The sequence below is a fragment of the Nanorana parkeri genome, unplaced genomic scaffold, assembly GCF_000935625.1.
Source record: "Nanorana parkeri isolate BGI_ZX_2015 unplaced genomic scaffold, ASM93562v1 scaffold1075, whole genome shotgun sequence".
Lineage (NCBI taxonomy): Eukaryota > Metazoa > Chordata > Amphibia > Anura > Dicroglossidae > Nanorana > Nanorana parkeri.
In genome coordinates this window covers 32,419-44,445 of record NW_017307343.1, presented here as the reverse complement: position 1 = coordinate 44,445, position 12,027 = coordinate 32,419, and the positions used below count along the sequence as shown (strand labels likewise).

At 43.6% G+C, this 12,027-nt stretch overlaps 1 protein-coding gene across 1 annotated transcript in view; it reads left to right on the top strand.

The window, feature by feature from the left end:
* SOX8 (SRY-box 8) overlaps window positions 1-2,473 on the top strand; it is an 11,392-nt gene extending 8,919 nt beyond the window's left edge. Inside the window, exon 3 of the mRNA XM_018567616.1 lies at window positions 1,575-2,473. Within this exon, the coding sequence (XP_018423118.1) occupies window positions 1,575-2,302 (728 nt within the window). The 3' untranslated portion in view covers window positions 2,303-2,473. The remainder of the gene's footprint in view (window positions 1-1,574) is intronic.
* Window positions 2,474-12,027: the final 9,554 nt, after the last annotated feature.

The following is a 12,027-nucleotide window of genomic DNA, read 5'->3' as shown; positions in this document are numbered from 1 at the left end:
GGGGGGATAGAGCAGGAAAGGGTTCAAAGCCCTGTTGTGTTTCTATTGCTATCTCTGTCCCTACTGGGGAGATTCACCCTCTCTGTTTGTCCTAGTGATCATGGTCACCAGGACTGAAGGTCAAGCAAAATCTAGAAAGTTGTCACTGAAACAGGAATAGAGGGGAAGTCTAGCAATGGTGTTGCTTGTCGTGGTTACTTCTAAGAGAGATTTCCTCTAACTTCCTGCTGTGTTAGCAGGATTGGAAGTGAAGGGAAATCTCTCCAATGAGACACAGACAGTAAACCCTTCCCTACCTTATCTAAACAAAAAAGTTTTGGCTTTAGATATATTTTCATGACCCATTTCAAATGACTTCTTCCATAATAACTGCACGCACCCATAGCTTCAAAGCCCGCCCTCTGGTCAGTGTTTGGAGGCCGCTCTGCCTTCATCAGTTATTTCAGTTGGGTACCAATATTGTCTTACAGGGTTATTCACAAAAGGGTGAAGAGTTTGGAGAAGGCAGGAGAAGTGAACAATCTAGGACAACATTGAGCTGAATTGGAGAATTTTTCCAAATCGGCTATTTTGGCCTAGATTGTTCACTTCTCCTGCCTTCTCCAAACTCTTCACCCTTTTGTGAATAACCCCCTAAGTATTCCATATAAAAGGTGGGATGTCTCTGCCTCTAGAGTATGGTACTCACAATCCCACAAATTATGTGGTTGGGTGTCCATTAGTGAGTTAAATACGCCTGTTGTGAGCTGCAGCATCCAGCTACGTAAAAGCTTTTCGGGTTTTCGTTGACCAACAAAGTATAAATGAGTTAAACTCGCATTTTTCAGCTTGGTGGACATTTCGAAAGTAATCAGATAGCCCGATTCCAGTAAGCTGAGATAGCCAGTGCCAGCAGCTATTAGGATCTAAAATATTTGTGCTTAGCCACAAACCCAGGAGGCCAAATTTTCCAGGAACAAATTCTCAGGATGCCTGTAATGTTTTTGATCCTGTGAAGTTGATTCACGCAGATCTTGTGGAGATTGGTGCCAGCCTCTATATATCTTAATTGTTTTTTTTTTTAATTTCCTTTTTTTTGTGGGAGAGAGTTCAGAGTTGCCGTTTACAGGCTTTGATTATTATGAAATCGGCCTTCTCTAGGTTCATGACCACCCCTTTAACTGAGTTATAGCTAATTCTATACTTACTGCTTTGCGGGCCCAATACACAGCCACAAGGGGCACTCTCTGATGTTCCTTCTATCATCTATTCTGTATAAAAGTAATATATTTGTACAACATGGACTATGTAGCTTACTAATAAAGTTAATAAAAAGCAAATGTTACCTCATGTATTACTTCCCCCTCCCTTTTAGATTGTAAGCCCTCAGTGGCAGCACCCTCCTTACCATCATGTCTTGAATTGTATTGTGTTTGTAATGTCTTCCTTATATTGTAAAGCGCTGCGCAAACTGTTGGCGCTATATACATCCTGTATAATAATAATAAATGTTTAAGGGTTTTTATAATAAATGCTTCTCTTTAAGGTATCTAGTACATGATATTTGACGTGACATTTCCTCTTTCTGCTCCTAGGTCAAAACCACGGTCCTCCAACTCCACCAACCACCCCAAAGACAGACCTCCACCATGGCGGCAAACAGGAGCTGAAGCATGAAGGACGGAGGATGTTGGAGAATGGCAGACAGAACATTGACTTCAGTAATGTGGACATTAACGAGCTGAGCAGTGAGGTCATCAACAACATTGAGACTTTCGATGTCCATGAGTTTGACCAATACTTGCCACTGAACGGTCATGGACCTATTCCGGCTGATCATGGGCAAAACTCCGCGGCACCGCCTTACGCGGCGCCCTATGCACATGCAGCCGGAGCCACGCAAGCCCCCGTCTGGTCACACAAAAGTTCTTCAACTTCCTCCTCGTCTCCAGAATCTGGTCAACAGAGGCCTCACATCAAGACAGAGCAGCTGAGTCCTAGCCATTACAGTGACCAGTCCCATGGGTCTCCTACTCACTCTGAGTACAGCTCCTACAGTGCCCAAGCTTGTACTACAACTGTGCCTAGCTCTACGGTACCAAATTCGTTTCCCAGCTCTCAGTGTGACTACACAGACCTCCCAAGCTCCAACTACTACAATCCCTACTCTGGCTATCCGTCCAGCTTGTACCAGTACAATTATTTCCATTCGTCCCGGCGTCCCTATGCCACACCTATCCTCAACAGCCTGTCCATTCCACCCGCGCACAGTCCGAACTCCAACTGGGACCAGCCAGTTTACACAACTCTGACAAGGCCTTAAACGTGAGAGTTCTTGGACATACCTTTATGTCTGATTGTTATCGTCTTCCAAGACACGTGCACTATAGACAGAACGTACAGATAGAAGGCACCGTGCCAGTTCCTTTACAAGTGCCTGCTGAGAACCCTGAGGACGTTTTGGTTATCCTCCAGACGTCTCTAAAGAAAAAACTAAAAAATTGTATTGTGAAACGCAAAGATTGCGGAAAGGTTTTCTTTTTGAACTGTGACATGGTCTACAATGAAGGACTGGCCTCCAACTTCCAAATGAGGACCGAGGTTCTCTCGGCACAATTAGGAGGTGCCAACATTTTTTTGAAGTCTTATCAGATCGACCAACCATTAAGAATGTGCGTTTGACCAATTAACCCAGTTCTAACATTTCCATTTCATTGTGTCCTTCCTCTGTTGGAGAAGAGGGCCAGTTATGGGGTCAACATGTTCTGCTCCACTCGTTTCCTTTTATCCGTAGGGTCGATGCAACAGCGTTATTCAGAGCTATAGACTTTAATGGATTTTCATCGAGCCCCATAAGAATTCCACGTTTCAACAAATTCCCTTTAGAACAATATTACTGCCGTAACTTTTTAAAAAAAAAATAATATATATACCGTATATACTCGAGTATAAGCCGAGATTTTCAGCCCATTTTTTTGGTCCATAGACTGAAAATAATTGTAAAGAACTACCGTGAAACCGTACGACAGTCTGGGACCAGCCCCGTCTGACTCAAGTCTATGGAAATGTGGAAAGTATTTGTCGAGTTGCCTTATTTACTGAAGATGTGGCAGAGAGTACAGCCCAAAATCTATTTAGACACTCTTCGTCTCTGTCGTATTTGCTTTGGAATAACGATGTTTGAGTTGCCATCCTAATATGGTAGATGGATTGGCTCTGCTTAAGTACAAGTTGTATATGAAAATACGCAATGACACGCGTAAGGTCAAGGCCTTAAAGGGAACCAAGACTGGAATTCGTAATGAATACTCTTTTTTAAAAAATTTTTTTAGTTATAGTAGCAATGACCTAAAATGTAGTTTTTATGACTTTTAATGTTTTATACATATTGGTAAATGCTCCCTCTAGTGGTCATTTGTATATCAGGGATTGTGATCAATGGTTTCGGCTTCATGACTGCTGAGGTAAGCTCGGTAAGATTTAAAGAGGAACTTTTCCCAGATCTTCAAAATAACATCAAACACACCTTTAGAAATGTTTAGTGATGACAATCTACACACACATACTTCTAGATCATTGCCGGATTTTTATTGTTTGCATTCCTTATTTTTTTTTTCCTTCCCATTTTTCCCACGGTGGCTATTTTTACTAAGGGCAGATTGATATACTGTATCTCCCTTTACTTCTTGGAACTCTGGCACATGTGACTAGGGCATGTGCACATCATCTCAGGGGGAGGAAAATGCCTTTCCCTGAGATCTCGTGAGATTTCCCAGCAATGCTCTACTGATGTCACCTTCCCAGGTTACAATGCTTGGGCACAGATTACATCATTTGTGCCAAAGAGGACCAGGAAGTAGAAAAACAATAAGTGTAAAAGAAAAATATGTTTACCTAATGAATGTAAGATGATTTTATGTCAGCATGGAGAGCTGTATGCTGATGTGATTTTTAGCCAAAGGGGGTAAAAAGTCCACTTTAAAGTAACCCGTACGACGTGAAGTATGGGAAATACCATTTCTGTGTTGTTGTTTTTTTAAAGGTGCAGTCCTGCCACTTTGCTACCCAATAGTTCTCTGATGAAGAACAAGCATGCGGCCATTAAAAAAAAAGGTCTAAACTGTCCTGCATACTCGCTCCAGGTCAGTGACTCGCTAGATAATGCAGCTATAGGATCAGAATAAAATATCAAATCAATGGTCGCTCCCACATTTCTGTTGGGTTCCCTTTAAGCTGACCTGGGATGTGTGTGCAGGAACGATCCAACAGTATCATGATGCCACTTGGCCCGGCTTTAACTCTAAGGTTCCATTCACACCTAGGCATTTTGTCACTCAAAGCTGTGCGACCAATGCCCAAACCAGGAATCCCATTCATTTCTATGGCCCGTGTTCACACCTGAGTGTTCTGTCACACAAAGTTTCCCATTGAAGCCTATGGGACCAAAAAGAGCCGTAATCTGCCAAAAAGTAGCTCATGTACTTTATCCAGGGACAGCTTTTTCTGGCCATAGAAATGAATAGGATTCCTGGTCTTGAGTGTTTTGTCATGCTTACCTTTAAGTAACAAACTGCCTAGGTGTGAACAGGGACTTGAAAGGACTGCTCAAGTCACACAAAGCTGCCCCGGAAGCACTTACAGTCACCATGTTTCTGAACAGCTCCAACTCTCTCAGCTCGGCTTCCCTGAACTTCATGTCCAGTACAAGATCACAAGGGACAGAGCAATGTCCACCAGCTGTCTCATCTACTAGCTTGGAGAAGGGAGAAAGATAGGGCAGGGAGCAGGGTAAAGGTTTGCCTTGCTGCGTCTCTGTATTTGTGGGGAGACACACAGTTTACTAGCACAGACAAGGGTGGCTCCATAGGACCCAGCAAGGGAAAGGAGTCGCTCTAAAACAGGATATCAGGGCCAGTGCTTTTATACATCGAGGAGCAGAATCCATTGTAAGTGATTTCAGCAGCATCTGAAATAGCTTAAAAACCTTTTGACTTTATGGTCACTTCAACGTACATTACATACACCGTACACAAATATAAATTTACCGCGAGCTGTAGCTCCCTATATACTGAGCTTAGGGTGATGGGAGGACGCTAGTTTGTGTCCTCCCGTTACCCTAAGGAGAACTATGGGGAAAAGCCCTGACCCCATAGTTCTCCTTTAACTAGACATACATTTCCTGGTACATACATGGCAGCATACCTGTGAAAGTAATATGCTGCCATGTGGAGGTACCAGGAAAGGAAAATTGCGGAAAGGTAAGTATTCAATTTTCCTATCTCTCTATATATACATACATATCAAATATAGAGAAATTATATATATATAGTTCAATGAGCAATATTGATAGTTTCTGTTTTGACATTTTTGACAAAGTAATCAGTTTCCCTGAAATGAATCCGTTATCAGGTCGTTACCCAGAATCCTTTCCTGCAGACAGAACGCTTCAATGGCGGACGTTCATATACACTTATGTATATAGTTGGGCCAGTCTGACCCACAGATGTCCGCTCCGTATCATCATGTACAGCTGCGTTGTAATTGTTTAACAATGATTGCCAGTAAAATGCACAAGGCGTACGAGGACGGGGACGTGCCGACGGGATCCATTTCCTGTATTGAAACCCATCGGGGACGGCCCGTCCATTAAGATGTTACAGTGTGTCCTGCAGGATGTTGTCTCCTGATCTGCCGCCGAGGTCTTCTATCGTATTATTCATGAGCGGGCCGATTACTACAGGACCGGGGTTTGGACTTCATGCAGAATTGATACACTTGGAAAACAAATGTTTAGAGAACTTCCTGGCTTGAACACATGAAATGTATTATTTGATTACATTAGCGCTCATTCATACTTCTGTGGTTATAGAGAAACTCCAGGCGACGCATAGTTGAGGCACGCATATGTTTACAGTTTTACCTGCCAGAGGATTTGTGTTCTGTGCAGCCAGGCCTGTGATTGGCACTGCACGACTAGACTGGTGATTGAAGTGTGGTTATAAAGCAAAACTTGTTTTCCAGTTTTGGATAGAGAAGGGTAAGGTTAGAGCTTTCAGGTCCGTGCCCTCGCTGGGGACTTTTCCCGACTCTATTTGTTCTGGTGGCCATTGTCCAATGATGACAAATCCTACAGTGTCGCTTGAACAGGAAGTGAGAGAAAATCTTTCAATGGGGACACCTGTTCCAGTGTCAACTGCCAAACTCTATCATATTAGGCAGCAGGGGGTCCTCAGCCCTGTGTAATTTCTGACCAATATGATAGAGTTAGGCCAATTGCCAATCACTGGGGCTGTCACATGCTTTTCTCTACCTAGAAATTTTCTTTGCTCCCATTGGCTGTGTAGAGCTGTGGAGTCAAGGTGCTTCAGGAAGACCCGGCTTTAAAGCCCAATTCGGGGTTTCAATCTACTTTTTAAAAGTAAGTATTCACTATGCAATGAATACCCAATTATGTACCAGGAAAAAAAAAGAAAAACTGTATTCTTGCACATGATTGGGTGATGGAAGTCAGCAGAGCTTCACCTCATTCACTAAACTAAGGGGAACTTTGCAAAACCCCCTCCAAAGTGATCAGTCTGTTAGTAATTCAACCCCATATTACTACTACTAATAATAATACTGAGAATTATTGATAATAATAAAAATCATTGAAAATAAAAAAAATATTCTTAAAAAATAAAATAATAATAGTATTGATAATAATACTAACACCAACACTGATAAAAAATAATAATAATAATAACACTGATGGTAATCATAATAATACCTATAATAATCCTGACAATACTACTACTACTAAAATAAAACTGTTGATAATAATTATAATAATAACAACACTGATAATAATAATAACACTGATGGTAATTATAATAATAATACCAATAATAATACTGATGATGATAATACCGATAACAATACTGATAATTATACCACTAATATTAATACTGGTAATAATAATGATAGCAATAACAATACTGATAATACTACTACTACTAATAATACTGATAATAATATCAACAACACTGTTAATAATAATAACACTGATAATAATAATACTGGTGGTAATAATAATAATATTTATTATAATAATACTGATACTACTACTGCTACTAATAATACTGATAATAATAATACCGATAATAATAACAATAATACTGATAATATTAACACTGATGATAATAATATGGATATTACAAAGTATACAACAAAACACATGGCAGGCACCACCTCTAGCGCAGTATGTGCTATTCCTAAAGGAAACCAGGCATATCAATAACAGAGCCCGATGGTCCAAGAGCGCTGTATAGTGGTAGGTGCACCACAACATGGGGGGAGTGCTAATGCATTTTGCGATACCAACCCCTTCCTCAGAGCAAGACCTTTGAAGGTCTTGCTCTGAAGAAGGGGGTTGGTTACCCCGAACCTTTAGGCCCCGTTCACATATAGCGACATACCTTTTGCAGCGGATCCGCACGGCCGGGATAGCGCGACTTTCGGGGCGACGTTCCAGCGACGATCCAGCGACGGTAGCGCGACCTTCCCCGTCGGGCTCCATAGAAAAAAAGCAAAATCGCGCAAAATCCGCCGAAAAAAGGGTCCGGTAGAAGCGACTTGCGACGGCGACGAGCGACGCGCGACATGGAGTTAAGACAGCTCCATTGAATAACATTGGCCGGCGACTTCTCGCGATATCGCGCGGCAAAAATGCGCGATATCGCGGCGGAAATCGCGCAACAATTCGTTATATGTGAACGGGGCCTTATACTCTTATTCCATCATTTAGTCAATAAACATGCTGCACTAGGAGGTGGTGCCTGCTGTGTGTTTTGTTGCATGTCATGAAGATTCCAGTGACTCCCTGGTTGAGAGGGCAGCCCTGTGGTTCCACTTCCTAGCATTGGCAGAGTGACTACCAGTCCCATTGGTTTGCGTCAGCCTGGATCTTGCCTATTTTCCTATGACAAAGTCTAATAAACAATATGTACAAAATAATAATAGTGCCGCGTAGTTGCTGAGCATATACATAAGTCATAAATACTCACTAGTCTTTCTGACAATGGTACATATACTTGATACCACTGAGTATTTAAAGTGATATTAAAGTGTGAAGGGTTTTAAGCTATTTCACACAGCTTACTAGCACACACAAGGGTGTCACCCAAAAAAAGGATATCACGGCCAGTCCTTAGGGGACCAGCTGATTCTGCAGGAAACTAAAACTTTACATCCATTATAAGCAGGGCCAGATTAACATAGGGGCTACTGGAGCGCCAGCTCCAGGCCCACCACTGAAAATAGGCCCAGCCAGCCCAGATCACCTTGGTATGCCCAATGGCAATTTGGGCTGGCCAGGCTGAACACAATCAAGCAGAGGAACCAGCGGCTCTCTGATCAGCGAGGAGGCCCCAGGAGTGAGCAGCCGCCTAATTAGAGAGCCGCCTCCTGCTTCCCATCCATGATCCAACCAACCCAACACCAGACCCATAATGCTCTTAATCCGACGCTGATTATAAGTGATTTCATCAGCATTTGAAATAGCCGCCTGAAACATTTTGACTTTTCTATCAATTTAAGACTGAAGTTACTCTTAGCCCAAAGTATCAGCTAACATGGGGAAAAGCCTTTCCACTATGACGTCATACGAATGTCAAAAGTCTTTATTCCTGCGTGCAGTCGTGTGCGGTTTTGACATGCATGAGCATTCCTAGCAGTGCTGCCACATCTACATTACTTTTAGGTTGACGGGTCCTTTAAGTTTCATGGGATGATGTCAGTCTGGCCGGAGCGAATACAGAATAGTTTAGTCTTCTGGGGAGCGGCCAGGGAGCAGCGGAGGGGAGCTGCTGAATTTTAATGAGTCATTATTGTTGGGGAAAGGCTTTTTTTTTTTGTCTTCCTTTATCCGGTGCACAATAAAAGAATTAATTGGACAGAAAATGGAAGGCCAGAGAACTGAGAAATCATTAAGAGGTCCTGAATGGCTGATTGGATGCATATTGGGGGCTGGAATTCCTTTCTGTTGCTGTGTGTGGCATAATAACGGACAAGAGGTCCTAATCTGCATATGCTACCGGGAGGACATCTTCGAGGGCGGCTTCAGTTCCTCTACTGAGTGCTTCATGTATAACAGCTAAGGCCAAGGGAAAAGAGTAGGGACACCTCATAGAAATAACACCTGTGTGACTAGAGTGTGATAGAAGCTCGGCAGCCCATGCACCGCATCCACATCCAGGGCAGTCACTTAGAATGAGCTCTATGTAAGCCAAAAATCTACTTTTAGTGCCTTACGAGATAGTTTTCTGAAAGCTAAAGTTTAATCTCCTTATACCGCCGCCCCCCCCTTCCTATCAACATGCTAATAAATGATTACTTAATACTGTTCCATTTTAATTGCATTCCTTATTTAGGACCAAGTGCTGCCATCATTGGGTCCCTATACAATGCTGGCACATCATAGCTGGTATACACATTCCACTGCTGAAAAACTGGGCGGGATTACGATAAAATGTGTGACCACGTGACCGGTCACACATTCCAACCTAGTCACTAACTTGCATTGTATAGGGACCCAGTACCTCTCTTGAGTGCCCTCAGCCGTGATGCAAGACGTTGGCTGGCTGTTGGGAGGAGTTATGCAAATATCAAAGTTGATGGGTGGGAGGAGTGGGCATTTCCAGGCAGGCTGCATCTGCATGCTAATGCCCACATGTGATGCTGAGCCTCTATGATTGGAAGAACTGAAATCCAATGACTGAAAATGGGCTGGCTCTTGGTAGGAGTTATGCAAATGTCAAAATGCCTTGATGGGTGGATGTCAGTCTGGAGGAGCGGGTGTTCCTAGCCCGGCTGTATTTGCATGAAGACCACCCTAGGTAACACCCACATGTGATGCTGAGCCTCAGTGATTGAAAGAACTGAAATCCAAACAATGAAAGGGGCAGGGCCAGGGACAGTCAGGCTGAGGAGGTAGTGGTAGATGATGCTGGACATCCTCCAGCCGGGACATGAGGTGGGCTCTATCTGACTTGCTGCAGCTTCTAATGCGCATTATGAGAAGCTCTCAGTGTGCAGTAAAGTCAGAGGAAGCAATTTCAGTCCAGGAGAGGAGCCGGTACAACTGTGCGAGACTGAAGGTGAGGCCAGAGTTTAACTTTTATTTTCTTGTGAAGTTGCCGTTCTGAAATGAGCGTTCATATAAAGTTCACTTCTCCTGCCTAGCCGCGCTAATGATGGCGCGCACACCATCCGCCCACTACCAATACCCTGTGAAAGGAAGTCGGGGGGACAAATCTTGACATTCCATCAGTGATTCATGGCTACAATCTGGCCGCGCATAAGAAGCGTTAATCTGAGAAAGAACAGCGAGACTCGCTCTCCCCTCCCAACCGAAGCGCGTCGCCGCTCACGGTCTGCAGTCAGCAGATTGCAAGCCGGGCAAGCGGCTGCTCCGCGCGGGAGCAAATCTGTTGTTATTCCCACCGTCAGATGGTCCGCGCTGAGACTCACTGGGCTTACACTGGTTTTACTCCAGGTGGTCCGGAGGCGGGCGCGCTTCCTGTCATAATCTGCCCGTGAACAGGGACGCGTCTGCGTTCACTTGGTCGCCATGCTCGTTATCAGAAAAGGAAAAATAATGCTTTTTTTTTTTACGCCCAAGAAACGAGCGGCTTGGGAATTTCTCTGGCATAAATATCAGCCCACACTCTCCATTAGTAATTCACAAATATGATTCAGCCGATGCCAGGGGAGCCGCGGCCTGATCTGTACACATTCCAAGCAGAAGATTCCACATGCCGCCATCCTCTACACGCTGCCGAAATCTGCCTTATATAACATCAATGACAGATCTGACGGGGAGTCATCGTATCCGGGAAACTGTCTCGATGATAATACGTCCGCATTCTGCCCTTAAAGGAAAAATCCAATTTTTGTTCAATATTCATTAAAAAAATATTAAAAATTATAAGAAAACAAAAAATGAGTTAGCCTGTCACCCCTAATCTCACTGATACTTTGCCTACCTCGGCCTAGGTGATCTTTCCCTACTGGAGGCCTAGATGACATGTACGTTATCCGTTCTGGAATATATATCGTTAGTGGGATCACCTTTAGATCCTTTCCAACAGGAAACGTTTACAAGGTATCGAGAGGTAGGAATTGGCCAATCAGGTGGGGTGGCCTGGTGAGGCGGGCCACAGGGTAATTGTAGGCGATAAAGGAAATATGTCTCGGCTAGAACAAAGGGCTCTGTATCAACCGCCCTGGACAAGGTTTCTGGAATTTGGGGAGTTTCCAGGATAAAATAATACTATCAATACGATTAAAAAAAATTAATAAATCACTGAATCATTCTAGGAAATGTTACAGCTCGGCTTTCCTGTGTGCTTTATATACGTTTCATTTGTTCTTAAACTGGCCAAATGAAAAAGCTTTCAATTCCCTTTGTCTCTTTATGTATTATTGACATTTAAATGCCAGGACAGTCATTTTTAAAGGGGGCTACGGGGGCACAAATATGTGACTGTAATTGCACTGATCTCAAGCAGTCTTATGTAAGAGGTCTTCATTCACAATCCACTTCTGGAGCATTCCTGCAGTCTCTGACCATCTCCTGTAGATTTCTTACAGTCTCGGACCATCTCCTGTAGATTTCTTACAGTCTCTGACCATCTCCTGTAGATTTCTTACAGTCTCTGATCACCTCCTGTTTTTTGATCACCTCCTGTAGCATGCCTGCAGTCTCTAACCATCTCCTGTGGCATGCCTGCAGTTTCAGACCATCTCCTGCACCATGCCTGCACTCTCTGAACATCTTCTGTAACATGCCCCAGGCTCTGACTATCCCTTATAGCATACCTACAGTCCCTAACCATATTCCGTAGCATGCCTGCGGTCTCTGACTCATCCCTATGGCTTGTCTGCAGTCCCAGACCCTCTCATGTGCCATGTCCGCAGTCTATGACCATCTCCCGTTCCGTGCCTGAAGTCTTGGATTATCTTCTGTACCACATCTGCAGTCTTGAACATCTCCTGTAGTTGGCCCACAGT